We start from the raw sequence: 17604 nt of genomic DNA, 5'->3' as shown, positions 1-17604 counted from the left end.
ATCACCGCCGCCCACAATCTCTTGCCACACCAGAAGAATCACAGGAGCGTTGCCGGCCTTTAAGGAAGATATACGTGCTTTTTTTGAAGGTACCCATGTCGTATCGTCCCGGAAACACCGCACAAGGAAGTGTGGAAGTGGGAAGTGGAAGAAAGCTCCTTGAAAACCGCACTATGGAGGACTGCCACACATCCAGATGGTGAGGATGATATCCTAACTTGTGGCGTGTCGTATGAAGGTGGAATTCGGCGGCAGGAATCAGGTTAAACAGCTCTTCGGAACACTCCCCGTGATAAATGCGGTAGAAGACACACAATGAAGCGACGTCTCTACGCAACGCCAAGTGATCCAGCCGTTCACAGAGCACTGGGACCCCGACAATTCGAGCTGCTCTGCGTTGCACGCGGTCAAATGGATCGAGCTGATACTAGGGTGCGCCAGACCAGAGATGACAGCAATACTCCATGTGTGGCCGGACCTGCGCTTTGTAGAGCGCTAGTTTGTGGGCCGGTTTGAAGTATTGCCGTGCTCTATTAATGACGCCCAGTTTCTTTGAAGCCAATTTGGCTTTGCCTTCCAGATGACCACGAAATTGGCAATCGCTCGAGATTTCGAGACCCAGTATTCCGATACTAGGCGAGGCTTTGAGGGAAGTGTTGTTGAAGAGCGGTGATACGACAAATAGGATTTTTTTAGTGGTAAACGCTCAAACTCTCAGTAACCTTGTCCAATTTAACCCCCAGAAGACTCATCTTCTGGGGGTTAAATTGGACAAGGTTCAATTTTCCCCATTCTGCGACCTTCTCAAGAGAGGATTCGATAGAAGACACAAGTTTCTCCCGGCACTGGTCAACGATTTCCCGAGAGAGACCTGCATGGCCCGTGTATACGGCATCACCAGTGCTGTCATCCGCATAGCAATGAATGTTGGAGGTGTCCAACATATCATTGATATGCAGAAGAAACAGCGTGGGAGACAGCACACAGCCTTGGGGCACTCCAGCATTCACGGGCTTCGGGTTCGAGCAATATCCGTCGACAACGACCTGTATGCTGCGCCCAGTGAGGAAGCTGGAGGTCCACTTGCACAAGCTCTCGGGAAGCCCAAATGATGGAAGTTTGGAGAGGAGCGCCTTGTGCCATACACGATTAAAGGCCTTCGCTATATCCAGGCTAACTGCCAGGCCTTCCCCCTTGCTTTCAATAGCCGCAGCCCATCTATGTGTTAGGTATACCAGAAGATCACCTGCCGACCGACCATGGCTAAACCCGTATTGTCGGTCGTTGATCAACTGGTGACCCTCTAGGTATACCAAGAGCTGACGGCTTATTATGCTCTCCATGATTTTTGAGAGCAGGGAGGTAATAGCAATAGGCCTGTAGTTTGCCGGATCCGAACTGTCTCCTTTTTTTTGGATCGGATGGACAAGGGCTGACTTCCATGAGCCAGGGACTACGCCTTTAGAATAAGAGTGCCGGAATAAACGCGTTAGCACCGGCGTCAACTCAGGGGCACACGTTCTAAGCACGATTGGAGAAATGCCATCCGGCCCGCTCGACTTCCTGACGTCCAACGAAAACCGAGCTCGCCTAACAGTGTTCTGTCTGAACTGTACTTCAGGCATAGAGCTCTGACACCGCGGGATGGTCGGCGGTGTTTTTACGTTGTCGTCAAGAGTCGAGTTGGAGGCGAAAAGAGTGCACAAGAGATCGGCTCTCTCTTTTGCCGTATGGGCCAGGGTGTCATTCCTCATGTGCAACGGCGGCATGGACGGCTGGCTGAAGTTAACAAGAGCAGCTTTCGACAACGACCAGAACTTGCGTGTTCCGGTCGGGTAACTGGAAAGCTGCTCGCCGATTTTGACGACGTGTTTTGATTTTGCACGGGCGATTTGCCGCTTAAAAAATCTGGAGGCACGGTTGTATTTCCTCTTAAGAACTATGCAGTTCGGATCCTTTGTGCCCAGCGCCGCAACCCAAGCTCGATACGCCTGTTTTTTGCAGTCAGATGCTGCTTTAACTGACGCATCGAACCAGGGCTGTGATCTGCCACTGATGGGTACTACAGAGTTTGGTATAAAAATATCCATACCCTGTAGTATCACATCGGCTACTGCAACGGCGCAGGCACTAGGATCATCCGAAGGGAAACAAACCCTGCCCCAAGGGTAGGATGCAAAAAAGGAACGCATTCTATCCCAATCTGCTGACTTGTAGTGCCATACGCGGCGGGTCGCTGGTCGGATAGGCACTACACTCCTGACCAGGCAATGGTCGGACGTTCCGAGAGGGGCGTCGACAAAGACCTGGTCACCATCGGGATGTGTAGTCAGCAGAAGATCCAATAAGGACGGCATTTGGCTATCCACATCCGGGAGCCGCGTTGGCGACTCAACCAATTGGGACAGACCATACGCCAATGCAAAATTATGCGCAGATCGCCCTGCGTAGTCTGTGGTACGTGATCCAAGCCATTCGGCATTGTGCCCGTTGAAATCACCCAAGACTACGATTTCAGCGGAGGGGATCTGTGCAAGCACGTCGTGAATTGCCGCTTGAACGCAGCCCATGAGATGATCAGTTTCTGCGCTACCACTATGGGACCTGTAGACACACGCATAGATGCGGACGCGGTCCTCTAAATCTACGCGGAACCAGAGAGTGGACAGGTCCCTACCCTCAAAATTGCCGAGACGGCGACAACAGATATCCTCCCTAACGTACACACATACCCCGGCATGAGGCAAAAAATTGTGCTCAATTTTGTACCCGGGGTACGTTAAATATGACGTATCGCTAGGTCGAGATATCTGCGTCTCCGTAAGGAAACACAAGGCCGGCTGCGCCGTCTCAAAGTGGTGGTGGACGGCGTTTAAGTTGGAGTGAATTCCCCTGATGTTACAAAAGTCCACATTAAGCGTGGAGCGGGGTGCCGTGGTGCTACTGCCTCGTTTGTCCTCGGTCATGCGCGGTACTGTGCCCTCCCTTTTAAATTTCAATATGTGCAGCAGAGGGGCAGCCCGAGTGCGAATGCTCGGGGAGGGATTCTCCGGCTCTACAGGAGCCGGTACCCTCCTGGGGTAATTTATCTTTATATACCGCTCTCATATTTTTTTTGTTGGGGGGAAGGGGAGAGGGGGGGGGGATTGGCCTCCGGTCCTCGACACTAACCTATGCGAAACATAGCGGCACTAGGCCGCTACTTCACGCCGGTATTTTGTGCGAGTGTGGTAATTAACCCGGACGAGTCTGGCCCGATTGTGCTGACGTCAAAAGACGGCAGCGTGACTCTCCCACTTCTAAAAAAGACCTTAGTCGCCTCTTACGACACCCATGGGCCTGAGACTCCCCTATTCTTTTTACGCCCCGGGAAAAATAATAATTTCAATAATCCGTTCTATTGAGAGTCTGACAATGTCTTTCAGCTCCTTATATTTCAGTTCATTACTGTTCACATATACTAAGCAATACTACCAATTCAAAATAAATATTTAAATAATCTTTATACTAATTTTACTAACTATTAACTCAGTTATTTATATCCTCGGATTCTCCACATACCTCAACGCCGCCTGGTTGACCATACTCTCCAGGTCGGCACCGGTGAACCCCGTGGTTCCTCGCGCCAGGGCCTCCAGGTCTAGATCGGGATGAGAGGCAATCCGGGACGCGTACATACGAAGGATCTCAACACGGCCCGTGTAGTCTGGAGTGGGGACTGTCACCTGGTAGTATAAAAACCTTTATTAATGACTAACTTAACACAGAATTTTGAATGTATACCGTACTTGGTGTTATATTAACACAGAAATATATCGAAATATAACAGTTACGGTAACACTTTTGGCCACAGTTAGCGCGTGTTACTATTAGAACAAGACACGCCCACCGGGTGCAAGTCAAATAAACTTTATTGAATTAGGCTTAATCTAAGCGCATTTGAATCGTTACTAAAAATATTTCTTTTAAATTACGGAATCTACCATATATTCGGAAAAAGTAGAGCACGTGATAAGAACATACAAGAAATTCAACGGCCCCTCTTTTCATTTATATATGTATATATATATTAAGTTGCGCTACCTTCCACTATGGGTAGAAGAATTGAAGCCTGAATTCGGCGAAGCACATGAAGAAAAGTTATTATGACTCAGGCAATTCTTGTAAAACACGATTTGTAATAAGATTGCAATCTGGTGCATTTTTGCAACTGGAGTTCTATAAAATTTTGAAAACTTTATTTTTCACCATTTACCGGTTGGGTATCTCGAATGGAAGTAATTAGTCAATAATGAATAAAATAAAGAGATATGTTTAATTCCGGTATCCGGCCGAATAGTCCAAAAACGGCCGGATAGGTCGGATACCGGATATCCGTTTCATCTCTAGTAATTACTTCATGAGGAACCCCGTGAACCTTAATATTTATGAGGTGTCAAGACGTTTAAGAGATGCTCTGAGAAGAACACGAACTGGAAAGGTCCCGAAACGTTGGGTTAGCTAAAATAATATTAAAAATGTAACTATTACGCAAAAATCTACTAAACACACAGTTACACGCGTTTTAATCCTTTAAAAAGTATTTTATTTAAATGTTACGTTCGTGTTAATCTAAGAAAATACTATGTTGTACCCACCTCGACGTCAAACCTGCCGGGTCTCAGGAGTGCCTGATCCAAGTCATCGCGGCGATTGGTGGCGCCCAGCACGATCACACCCTCGTTCTGGTGGAACCCGTCCATCTCCGACAGCAGTTGGTTGATTGTCTGAATACATTATAGAATCTATAAGTCGAAGATAGTAAAAAGACGCTAACCAGGTGACATTGGTCAGGTAAACACGCGTGTGCCGGCGGAGAGGTTAAAAAAATTCAACGCAAAGTATACACGAAGTGGGACCCGCGATAGTGACTGAAGGAATATCGAAGAATTACATTTGTAATATATATAAAAATGAATTGCTGTTCGTTAGTCTCGCTAAAACTCGAGAACGGCTGGACCGATTTGGCTAATTTTGGTCTTGAATTGTTTGTGGAAGTCCCGAGTAGATTTAAAAGGTGAATGAATATTAAAATGCTCGGAATAAAAATATAAACAACAATTTTGTTTTTCCTTTGATGTGTCCCCCCGTCGTTCAGAAATCAAATTGAAATTATAATTTAAAATGAATAACTAATTAGATACTTTACATCTTTCTAACTTTCTCAGGAGGTAAAAAATAAACTTAATTTTAGCTAACTAACTACAGTTGTTATCTATCAGATTATTTTTATGTATATTGATAAATCTTAAGTTTCGGCGCAAATTATATTTCTGAACCTGACCATATTATTTGAGAGTAGCTGACCCGGCAAACGTTGTTTTGCCATATAAATTATACTAAGACTTCGACCGTTTATTCTCAGACTTACTTTTTAAAACCACGACCACGAAAAAGTCTTTTAATGTTTCGGGTTAATATAATATAGCAACAATATTTTTATTAATTATAGCCTATGAGTTATTCTGGTGTGTAAACTATATTATTGTAATGTTTCATCAAATTCTATTCAGTAGTTTTTGCGTTAAAGAAGTACAAACATACATCCAGACATACAAACTTTCACATTTATAATATTAGTAGGATAGTATGATTTGATAACCAATATGTCGATCCATCTTCTACGTCGATCGATACCTTAGACAAAGAGTGCATCCTTTTATCGTTTTGAGTGAGGATTACCGCTACGTGCGTGAGAACATTCTTTACTTCGGTTACAATTTGTGATAGTGAAATTTACCTGCTAAGTGCACGAGAACTTTTCTCACTCTTACAATATATAAATATAATATTTGTAGTATTTAATGATGATTATTGAATTTTATGTACGATTTAATACTTGGTAGGTCTGATTATCGGTCATCTATTTTTCATACACCAAAAATTTTAATTACCTTTTGATTTTTTTCTTATTACTTTATATGGCAAAATAACGTTTGCTGGCTCAGCTAGTTTGTACTTAAATTTATGATTTACGAACCATACGTCACTCAAACGGATAGCTCAGTCCCAAATGTCGCGGCTTCCGTCAGCGTATTCCCGCATCGTTCATAAATTTTGGTGACAAATTTAATTTAATTAGTTCTAGAAGTGAGGGATATCACTTTAAAAATAACAAATGTCTAATATTGCAGAATATAAACGTATGATTTATAACATCGGCGTATACTAGGGTTTTGGAATTTGTAAAAACAACAAAAAATTGCGTAGTATTAAGGACTATGTTAAAATGAAGTTTTTGCAAAAAGTATGGCTGCCCTGTGAGTTTTTTTCGTAAACGATTTATTTTCTTTGTTAAAAGTTAATCCCTCACAATAAAATCCGTGTTTATACTTACATACTTATATACAGACACACGCACGCACGTACTCTCACCAAACCACACACACACACACAGACACACGCACGCACGCACTCTCACCATACCATACACACACACACACACACAGACACACACAGACACACGCACGCACGCACTCTCACCAAACCACACAGACACACGCACGCACGCACTCTCACCAAACCACACACGCACAAATATCATGTCTTATTATAAATATTGTAAATCCGTTATCAGATGTAAGTCCTACAAAATAGTATTATTATAACCTAATTTAAGTTCTGTGGATTTTGTGATGTTTTAAATAAATAAACTAGAGGTCAAGAGATGCGTTACCTGTCTTTAAGTTGTGACTACTTATATGGAGGTACAGGTATGCATTCCGCATCATCCATAAGTTTTGGAATTCCCATAAGTGGAGGAAATTACTAGGGCATGTATTAATGGCTTATAAAGCCGATAGAAGATTGAAAGGCAGGACATACACTGCCTTACCGGCTATGAATACACATATACGAAAATATCACGGTCACCACATGGACGCAGCATTCCACTACTTTTTTACACGTGCAACCAAACTGTGGAATATAATGCCACTTAATTATAATTGATTGTTTTATGACAATAAGCGACGAGACGAACAGGACCTCTAGCTGATTATAATTGATACGCCCTGCCCATAACAATGCAGTGCCGCTCAGGAATCTTGAAAAACACAAAAATTCTGAACGGCACTACAATTGCGCTCGTCTCCTTGAGACATAAGATGTTAAGTCTCATTTGCCCAGTAACTTCATTAGCTACGGCGCCCTTCAGACCAAAACACAGTAATGTTTACACATTACTTTTTCACGGCAGAAATAGGCGCCGTTGTGGTACCCTTAATCTAGCCGGCTTCCTGTGCAAAGGAGCCTCCCATTGGCTATATGAATGTGTTCTTATAATCTGCCAGAATACCATGACCACATTACCTGGTTGGCGTAGGGATGCAGCACACTGTTTGTTCTCTTGGCCCCAACCGAGTCTATCTCGTCTATGAATATAACACACGGAGCGCGCTCCTTAGCGGCCTCTGTAACAACAATAGTATTGTTAAGCATCATATCACTTTATCATCATTATTCCAGCCGGAAGACGTCCACTGCTGGACAAAGGCCTCCCCCAAAGATCTCCACGACGATCGGTCCTGCGCTGCCCTCATCCAACTTATACCGGCGATCTTGACCAAATTGTCGGTTCACCTTGCCTACCAACACTTCGTCTTCTGATACGTGGTCATCTGTCCGTCATTCTATGTGCCCTGTCCACTGCAACTTTAGTTTCGCAACCAACTGGGCTATGTCAGTGACTTTGGTTCTGCTACGGATCTCCTCATTTCTGATTCGATCTTGCAGGGAAACCCCGATAGCCCTCTCCATTGCCCTCTCAGCGACCATAAGCGTCCTCATCTGGCCCATTGTTAGCGACCTCGTCTGCTTGCCATACGTCATCACTGGCAACACATACTAGTTGAAAACCTTAATCTTCAGACACTGTGGTATTTGGGACGAGAAGATTTTACGGAGATTCTCGAATGACATCATATGACTTATTATTAATAAAACATAATCGTAGGTAGGTAAGTAGAGCTGTTGACTCTAACCATGGTGCCCCTAGCTCGCCATGCTTTTCGTTTTAGAATGATTCAAATGTAAGTTTATTAGGCGCTTTATAAGACTGTCAACGCTCGTGTTATTCCTCTGGTGTTAGACGACAGTATGGCCATAAAGAAGTATTGAAGTACTGGAAAGGAACTGATGATGGATGGGCTATGTAGGAAGGTACTCACGAAACGGGAACAGAGTTAGAGGGAGACAGTTCAGACCCTGGGAAGAAGACCTGTCAAGGACAGTAATGGCATTTAACCACCTACAATGAGAGTTTGATACCAAATTTGCTAAAATAAAACTCCCATTAGAGATATTACAGAAGAATACCACAAGTGTTTTATACCATAAAACAATTTTTCAATTTATATGAGCAGTATATAAAAGTGTAGAACATGTTTGGATTCGAAATTGTCATGGCTCAAGTCAGTATAATATGTATTGAGAAGGCTGCAGAGTAGATCCAATAGATGGAGCCACATCTGGAGAGTACAGGTTTTTGAAAGATGTGCTATCATCGGATGGATGGCTAAGCGATAACACCTGTTGGGTTAAAAGTGCCAGAAGTTCGATTCTTGGGATAAATAAAAATTGGCGTTAGAACAGTGAGAGATATCATCTAAAAATAACATTATTTTAAATATAATAATAATATTGACACACTCTTACACAAATTATCTTGCCCCAAACTAGGCATAGCCTGTACCACAGTACAGGTACCCATGTAGTTTGTACCCATAGGCACAAGACAACGATATATTGTTTAATACAATATACTTACTTAAATATACATAAATACCTATAAACATCCATGACTTGGGATCTACCGGGATTCGAACCGGGGACCTCTAAGCTCAGTAGGCAGGGTCACTAACCACAGGGCTACAGGGGACGTCATCTATACTAATAATATTATAAAGCTGCAGTGTTTGTTTGTTTGAACGCGCTATTCTATGTTACTACTGGTCCGATTTGAATGATTCTTTCAGTGTTGGGTAGTCCAATGGCTATAGGCTATGTTTTTTTTTCAAAATTAGGGATCCGTAATAAAATTGCTATTTTGTAACACAAGGTGTAAAATCGAAAATATATTTTTGCGTGCGCTGCAACAACTATTGACAATAGAACAAAATGATGTACAGGCTATAATATAGGCAATATTTTATTACTTATAAAACTATCGCGTGAATTATACTTTATATGGCAAAACAACGTTTGCCGGGTCAGCTAGTATTATATATATAAACTAGCCGTTCCCGCCCGCTTCGCTGTGTATGTGTCGAATATTGTGTTACTTAAGAAGAGTTATTAGTTTTTGGCCATTCTTTCAATTGGCATCAGAAAAGTAGGGGTGTTTTTTTTACATTTAAGTCGGTTCGATTCCCAGACGAGGCAAGTAATTTTTAGAAAATCTTTGAATGCGGAATTTCTAACTTTTAAAAACAACAAAGTCTTCTTTCAGTAAAATACCCTATCTACGATATTTAAGGTACTTTCCCTTCATAACTTTAGGGCGCCCTATATAGAAGATAGATATGTGTATTGCTATTATAATCGAGGTACTCACTGAACAAGTCTCGAACGCGTCGAGCTCCCTGCCCCACCAGGATCTCGTCGAACTCGGGCCCGGCGGCGTGGAAGAAGGGCACCCTCGCCTCACCCGCCACGGCACGAGCCAGCAGCGTCTTGCCTGTACCTGGCGGCCCCACCAGCAGCACGCCCTTGGGCAGCTTGCCCCCCAGGGATGAGAACTTCTCGGGAGACTTCAGGAACTCCACCTACATGAAATTAAGTTTTTTCATTATTATTATTACATCATTTTCATGAAAATAAGGGATGAGACGAGCAGGACGCTTAGCTCATGGTAATTTATCCGCCCTGCCCATTACAATGCAGTGCCACTCGGGATTCTTGAAAAACCCAAAAATTCTGAGCGGCACTACAATTGCGCTCGTCACCTTGAGACATAAGATGTTAAGTCTCATTTGCCCAATCATTTCACTAGCTAAGGCGCCCTTCAGACCGAAACACAATAATCCTTACACATTACTGCTTCACGGGAGAAATAGGCGCCGTTGTGGTACCCATAATCTAGCCGGCATCCTGTGTAAAGGACTTATTTATTTACCTGCTTACATGTCCTTGATAGATTTCAAATTGATAAATCTTCACACAAGGAACTTCAACAGCTTTTGATTAATGTAAGTATTAATATTTAAAAAAAATCAACCTTCTCGGTATCTGTTAAGGCTAAGTTGCGAACAGTGTTTTATGAACGACAATCATCTGCTACAACAGTAAGGAGAGCTTATAAAAATTTATTGAATATGTGTGCGGAAACTGTTTGGTTCTTCGAATATTGGTCAAAAGTCGAAATATTTGATAACTAATTATTTAAGAACCATAAATCTGATACTATATTGTTACTGTAGTTATTTCTACAATTATGCACAGCGGAAAATCAAGAGTTCCTAACACTGCAACGTTTTAAACCTAAGCCCAAATAGAACCATATTTTTTTATCATCTTTTCAAATATTTTAAGGATAACATTTAGCAAGCTATCTCACTGTCTTATCAACCAAACAAGCCTAGGTGGGTTAAAATATTACGGCATTCCGGAATTCATCGACTTTATAGCACAATAGATTCGCAACACAAAAAAATTTAGTCAAGCAACTAGGGTGAGCTGGCCTGAGACATCAGTGTTCCTAATTTGGTAGGTATCTAAAAGTGCTTACAACCCATAAGCGCTAAATATGCGTCTGTTAATGTTATAAGACACCATTGAATCTCACTCACCACATCCTTCAGCTCTTGTTTGGCTTCATCAGCACCCTTTACATCGTCAAACGTGACTGATATATCTTCCGGGTCTACTTCCACTTGATTTCCAAGTTGGATTCTGCACAAATAAGATTAAAACAATTTTTTCTTAAAAACATTAAAGATTTTTAATTGCATCTCCATGTCACTATATGATATTAGGTTAGCTTATTACGTAATAACTTACGACAGAAGTAGTAGAACTTCAGGAGCAATTGAATAAAAATAAATAAACCGACTTGTAATACCATGGAACTGATTGAGTGAATTGTTTTTTTTACAAGTTATGCATTTGATGACATAAGAATATAACCAGTAACTAGATCAATCTTATGTACATATATAATATAGATTGACCAATTTGTAAAACACGTTTTTAATACCAATATCTAAAAACTTACCGGAAAACAGTGCCGCTGACAGATGCCATTAAACTAACGAAAATAGCTAAAAACAATACTATTGTGAGCAGTTGTTGCACTAATTTCAAGTATTTAGAAGCCTTTGTACCACGGACATTCTCGGGGTGTGATCCTGAAATAATATAGTTTATTTAAGATACTTTATGAGACACAGCTAGAAATGTTGTTACATTTAGATCACATAAACTATTTCTTATGGGATAAGATTACAAAAGAGCAGGTCGGGTAAGTTAACTGAGGGAAGAAAAGAAGTACTTAGTGACAGTTGTCGAAAAGGGTGGTCACACACACTAGCTCTTTTATGAACAATGGGATGTGGCACACTCTCTTGCAACACCAGAGGATTTACACGAACGTTTCTAGCCTTTTAAGTACGCGATTTTTTTGAAGCTACCCATGACATATTCGTGCTGGAAGATAACGGAAGGAAGTTTATCAAGCGGAAATATGTTTGTGCGTGGCCGAAAGTTTATTAAAAACTGCACTGCAGAAGAACACCACACATCCAAATGGTGAGGATGATTGTTTCTGATACACATTGACTATTTGACGTTTGAGTGTCTTTGTTGCATCATTTTACATATTATATTGTAATTGAAATGATCTGTAAATCGATGTAAATGTAAATCTTCATATAAAAGAGTGGCAATGAGTTTCTTGCTACTTCTTCTCATTAGCTCAACCATTTACGAGGTAGCGGTAGATTCAATAAGAATTTTTTTTGACATTCATAAGTGTGATTTCCGTGACCTACGTGAATATACTGATTTTGGTGGTCTAGATGAGGGAAACGTGGATCATTTATTCTTCAATTGCCCTTTAACGCCTTCCTTATACAATTTTATACCTCCTGAAATTCGCCGCCCAACTTCCTTTAAATGTCTCCTCTCCCTAGTTTTCACTCCTTTTGTATATATTTTGTGTAAATATATTAAAATAAATAAGATTAAGTTGTAAATAGCACTAGGTACTCATATCAAATAATTTAAGTAATTATATTTGTGTATGTCCTTTATAGTCCTAACAGCATGTATATTTGTTTCAGGTATAAGAAAATAAAACTTGTTTCAATCTTAAGCACCGATCACTACTATTAAAATTAGTAAAAGAATACTCTAAGCTTGGTGGTCTACCTTAACGTGACATTGGCAAACTTGTGGTATACCTTCCACAGGAGCCATAGTAGGAAGAATAGAATAGAACTGATTTTGATTTGATTTGATAAATGTGATAGGAGACACACACTGAAGCGACGTCTCTACGATCGATCGAAGCGATCCAGCCGTTCACAGAGTACTGTATTTAAATAAACTAAACTATTCGAGCAGCTCTGTTTTGCAAGCGGTGAAATGGTTCAACCTGCTACTGAGATGCACCAGACCAAAGATAAAAGCAACGGCTGCGATTTATAGAGTGCTAAAATGTGAGGCAGCTTGAAGAAATTTATCACTTTATTGGTGACCTTTAGTGTCTTCGAAACTTAACATTCAATACTAGAAGAGTCATTCAGGGGAGTTTTTTCGAACAGAAGACCTTTTTTGTGGTTAATGAGCTTGAGTCAGAAAAGAAATAATTAATCATTATTATAACACTAATAAGGGATCGCTTGTAACTAATTCTAGTAGGCTTCATAAGATACATAATAGCTTTCAGGGTAGATGTATACACTATGTTTTATAATTAAGTCCCAGCCATTGTTCAGGCATTATCTATAAATAAATTTAAATGTTTTATAAAAAAAATGGCTTTATCGTAAATCCTACTACTTCACAGCTGAATATCTAAGTGATCGGACAGCCTGGGACTAGATTATTATTGTTTTATAACGATAGAATGACTACAATATTGTATATTTATATTGAAAAGAGCGCAAAAAAGAGTGGGAGATTTTCTTGCGCCGCTTCTTCTCTCTCAGAGCGCCTTGTGTAGTAGTATCTAGTATATTAGAAATGACATCAAAAAGAGAGAATTAACATTAAACAAACAATATTTACCTGCTAAGTACCCCTCAGCGAACGCAATCTTAATTTTATCTTTCTGTTGTGAACTGAGCACTGTGTTTTCATGTAACAGCTTATCCAACCTGGGCGCCACCTCAGGCCCTAGTGTTGATTGCTTTTCTACATTTTCTGTTATATTTAGACCTGAAAAAAAATGTAGATTCTAATCAGTAGTCTGTATGATTTGTTTTAAATTTACCAATGTTTTTAAATCTTAGGATAACTGGGATTTATTACCATTTAGCCATGTCTCGAAAACAAACATTCATATTCATTATAATAAATTATAGCACCTACTGGGATTCGAACCCGGAATTCTAGCTCAGTATGCAGGGTCACTAACCACTGGGCTATAGGGGTCATCAAATAAAGGGATCACATAAAAAGAAGTTGGTTAATAATATATAGAATACGAATAAATGAAAGAATTACAATTGATTTATTTTGCTATAATGTCTTACAGGTACTGATAGTGTGTATAAGTCATATCTCTTTTTCAGATACATTTATATATGTCCCTACTTAAAATACCTACAGAAAATAAAATCAAAGGTAGTTTTTGAACCAAATTTAGACAATTAGCTGTACAACACACACCCATCAATAGTTTAAGCCGAAGATCCCATGATGTCCATTAGACCATTCCTACCCATCCACATACCAATTTTAAATGTTATTTATAATACCACCACGAGATGATTTTAATTATGCCGATGATATATACCCCTTAAGCCAGAAACGCGGAGATATGTTGTCTACATGAGGAAGCAGCGAAAGCGGAACTTAAAATGAATATTCAGAAAACTCAAGAAATGAAATGCAGGCCATCGAGCTCAGGCTCATGCGGCGACAAATTTTATTTCTCGGGAGCTGCGTGTCAGAGACTGGAGTGAATGGAGAGGCTATCACATCACAGATCGCCAAAGCAACCTTTCGCACGGCTTCGATCCGTAAGGCAATCACGGAACCTGACACGGAGAGTTAAGGTATTCTAGTATATTCCGCTCTAACATGCAGACTTGAATAGATGTGAGACATGGAAGGTTAACAATTCCATCTGTCATCAACTTTAGGTTTATGTTAAATGGGATTCCAACCATATACCGAGGTTAGCCCTAGGCTAGAAACCTCAAGGAAAACACGAATGCAGTCGTCCAAAGCAAACCTTGTGGCAGACTATCATTGAAAAAGCAGAAGATATCGGAAAGACATCAAATCCAGGGAGTGGAATAAAGGGGGATTCTCAGAACTGAACGTGATGCAGATGCACTGTGGATGCCAACTGCCTCAGCTAGGGGTAAGAGTTAACTAAAGAAGAAGAAGACATCTACAATATTTTAATTTTTTTAATAGATATAGTATTTAGGGAAAACATCAAAAGTTGTTTTTTTTACAACCTAACCATTTTTATCTCAAGTCACTTACTGTGATAATTATAAGAATGGCAGGATACACCCAATTAGGGGAATCACTCTGTGTATTTATTAATGTTTACTCAGTAATGGCATAATAGATCTAAATTTAGTATAAGACCAATAGATTATTGCCTGGATTATTATTATTTGAAGAGGGTGGCTATTTCCTAGTCCTAAAGATTCCTAGTAACACCGCGCCCAAAATTGAACTATTGTGTTCGCCACTCATACTAAAGCTCGTCGTCAAGCCCTGCCGCCTTTACGTACCGCAGTAATTCCTTGACGCGAGTGTTGCAAACACTATCTGGTGGCCATGGCTATTGCCTGGATGGACATAGGATAAGTTTTATTAATGTAATGTCAACAAGGACAAAGTTTTAGGTAACAGCTAGAACTATATAAATAACACACTTCCTCCCTGCTCATTTTAAATCAAATCAAATCAAAATGAGTTTATTCACGTCGATCACAGAAATGACACTTATGAATGTCAAAAAAAAAAATCTTATTGAATCTACCTAATGAGAAGAAGTAGCAAGAAACTCATTGCCACTCTTTTATATCAAGATTTACAAATAATTTAAATTACAATATAATATGTAAAATGATGCAATAAACATTGTTTGCATATTAGTCTTAACATCCCCGTCATCACATAATGTCATGGTTTCTCCTTCTAATAATAAATTCTTACATTAGGTTTTGTTTCAATATGTTCGGTGAAATTACGGTTAGGGTGAAATCACATTCCTTCTTAAGATTGTGATTAAACTAAACACAGAAATCTATTTGTACAAACTTTGTCAGTTAACTGAAAAAAAAAAGTAATAATACCTGGCTGATAGCTATTGAAATGTGGAAGTTAACTCTAAACCTGTTTTAAGTTACAGCGGAGCTCAATACTCCACTTCAACTGTACAACTGCTTATTCGAATGACTACTCCCGCCCGACCCATGTGTACTTCTCTATTGCATCCTGCTCTATGGTGCTCACGCACTTGTCGCAACTAGTAAATTGACTCATATACCACTTCCAAGTAACCGCTAGTGCTAGACAATAAACGAAATTTTGTTGCATGAAAGTAAACAAAAAATTTAAAATTCCTAAACGTAAATGTCCTTTCTATAAATGAAACATGTGAAGTAAATAAATGGTTAGAGGAAGGCAAATTTGCAATTTTTACAAAAACTTTTATACCCTCTGTAAAAACCCATCAATCATAAAATTGTTAACAAGAGAAAACATTGCTTCTTTATAACGCGTCAACTCACCCATCATGTGACATAGTCAATGAAATAGATGAGTTTATAAAAGTCATATTTGTTCCGCCTAACATGACTTCATTATTACAGCCTATGGATCAAGGTGTTATTGAGACTTTAAAATGGCATTATAGAAATTAATTGTTGTGTAACTTACTTCTGGAAAAAAAAAAAGAGGAGGGAGAAGAAAGCCTGATAAGAAATCATGAAAAGAGTGATTTAAAAGATGTGTCCTACATGATCAGAGCAGCAAGGGATGGTGTGTAAAAGAGCAGAACTTGAAAAATGTGTGGAATAAAGTTTTGTGTATGGAGGAAAATCCTCAAAGTGAATGTTCAAGATGAGACAGGAATATATGTCTGAAATTATAGATATGCTAAAAAAGCTTGATTGCCATGAATGTGATGAAGAAGACGTTCAACAATGGATGGATATCAACGATGAAGATCCCCGGTACCATATTATGTAAAGTATAAGGCTGACGCCACCTGAAGAACCTCTACCCTACAAGTTCAGATAATGAAGATGAAAACATAATTGGTGCTACTGAAGTGTTTACATGTTTAGATATTGCCTTTCTTTGGTTTGTAACACAGTCTGAAAGCAACCAGTCTCAAATATCTGTCCCTTAAAAGTAATTGACAATCTACTGTATGTGGATTTGCAGTATCCCTGGCAATAATTATACATTAGTTTGTTCTATTTTAACACATCATGAGGAATACTGAATATTTTATTTAAAAAAGGTAGCAGTCCTTAATGTTAACATATATTAACAATTAAACTTATGACTAGCACAACACATAAATTATACTGACCCAAGAACTTACGCAGTCTATTTATAAGATTAGGATTCCGTTTCTTATCACCAACAATAGTTCTCTCTGTCTTGAATCCTCGAACTTGAATATGGTATTTGAATGTCTTATCATGTAATCCTTTATTTAGTAAGCCTACAAAATTCTCGGACACACTAAATTTAGTTTTTCTTCCATATAATTCAACAGTTACGGATGGCAATAATGAAACCTGTGCAAAACCATTCTTGTTTTCATCAAAGGATCGTCCAGAAATGTATGACACCCGTTTTGATGATCCTGGAAGAACAAAGTTTGGTTTGGGTGTTCTTGCAAAGGATGCAACTGATCGTGCCTCGACATTTTGCATATCAAATAACACATTCTTGTCGAAATTCTTGAAAGCCTCTTCGAAACTTTCCTTGCAGATTATTGCGTCATTGGTTGTTATTGCACTATTTTTAATATTGGCATCTTTGTTTCTGCTGTTATTATGTTTCCTATGTCTAAATAAGCCAGGATATCTAGACGATAACTGACTGAAACTTACAAAAATCTGTAAAAAGACAAGGTTCAAATAACAAAATAATCATATTTCTTCATGCTGAATATATGTTGTTGAAATCCTACCTGGTTTTGTGTATTTATAGAATTCAATGAAAACATGTTACATTAATGAAAATAATAAATAATTTCCTTTGAAGTGCACTCGAAAATTTTGTAGGTACTTTTTTTCATATCAATTATCACGTCAAAATTAATAGTAGGTAACAAAACTGCAAAACATGGCGAAATTTTTTTTTTATTTCTGTATCAATTACTAGATAAGGCGAAGAGTTAGCCCATACAGCCAGATC

At 39.5% G+C, this 17604-nt stretch overlaps 1 protein-coding gene across 3 annotated transcripts in view; it reads right to left on the bottom strand.

Annotated features, from left to right (window-relative positions):
• The window catches only part of LOC126975381 (ATP-dependent zinc metalloprotease YME1L), a 28249-nt gene extending 10704 nt beyond the window's left edge, over positions 1–17545 (bottom strand). For 2 of the 3 annotated variants that reach the window (XM_050823254.1, XM_050823255.1), the window contains exons 1-9: positions 17378–17545; positions 16769–17303; positions 13267–13416; positions 11252–11384; positions 10827–10929; positions 9593–9803; positions 7351–7451; positions 4638–4766; positions 3562–3725 (exon numbers count right to left, since the gene is read on the bottom strand). In XM_050823254.1, coding sequence (XP_050679211.1) covers positions 3562–3725; positions 4638–4766; positions 7351–7451; positions 9593–9803; positions 10827–10929; positions 11252–11384; positions 13267–13416; positions 16769–17303; positions 17378–17413 — 1562 coding nt within the window. In that variant the 5' untranslated portion in view covers positions 17414–17545. The remainder of the gene's footprint in view (positions 1–3561; positions 3726–4637; positions 4767–7350; positions 7452–9592; positions 9804–10826; positions 10930–11251; positions 11385–13266; positions 13417–16768; positions 17304–17377) is intronic. The other variant, XM_050823256.1, reaches the window with a different exon arrangement.
• Positions 17546–17604: the final 59 nt, after the last annotated feature.

This window comes from Leptidea sinapis, chromosome 35 (genome assembly GCF_905404315.1).
Source record: "Leptidea sinapis chromosome 35, ilLepSina1.1, whole genome shotgun sequence".
In the NCBI taxonomy this organism is placed as follows: domain Eukaryota; kingdom Metazoa; phylum Arthropoda; class Insecta; order Lepidoptera; family Pieridae; genus Leptidea; species Leptidea sinapis.
This window is presented reverse-complemented; position numbering and strand designations above follow the sequence as displayed.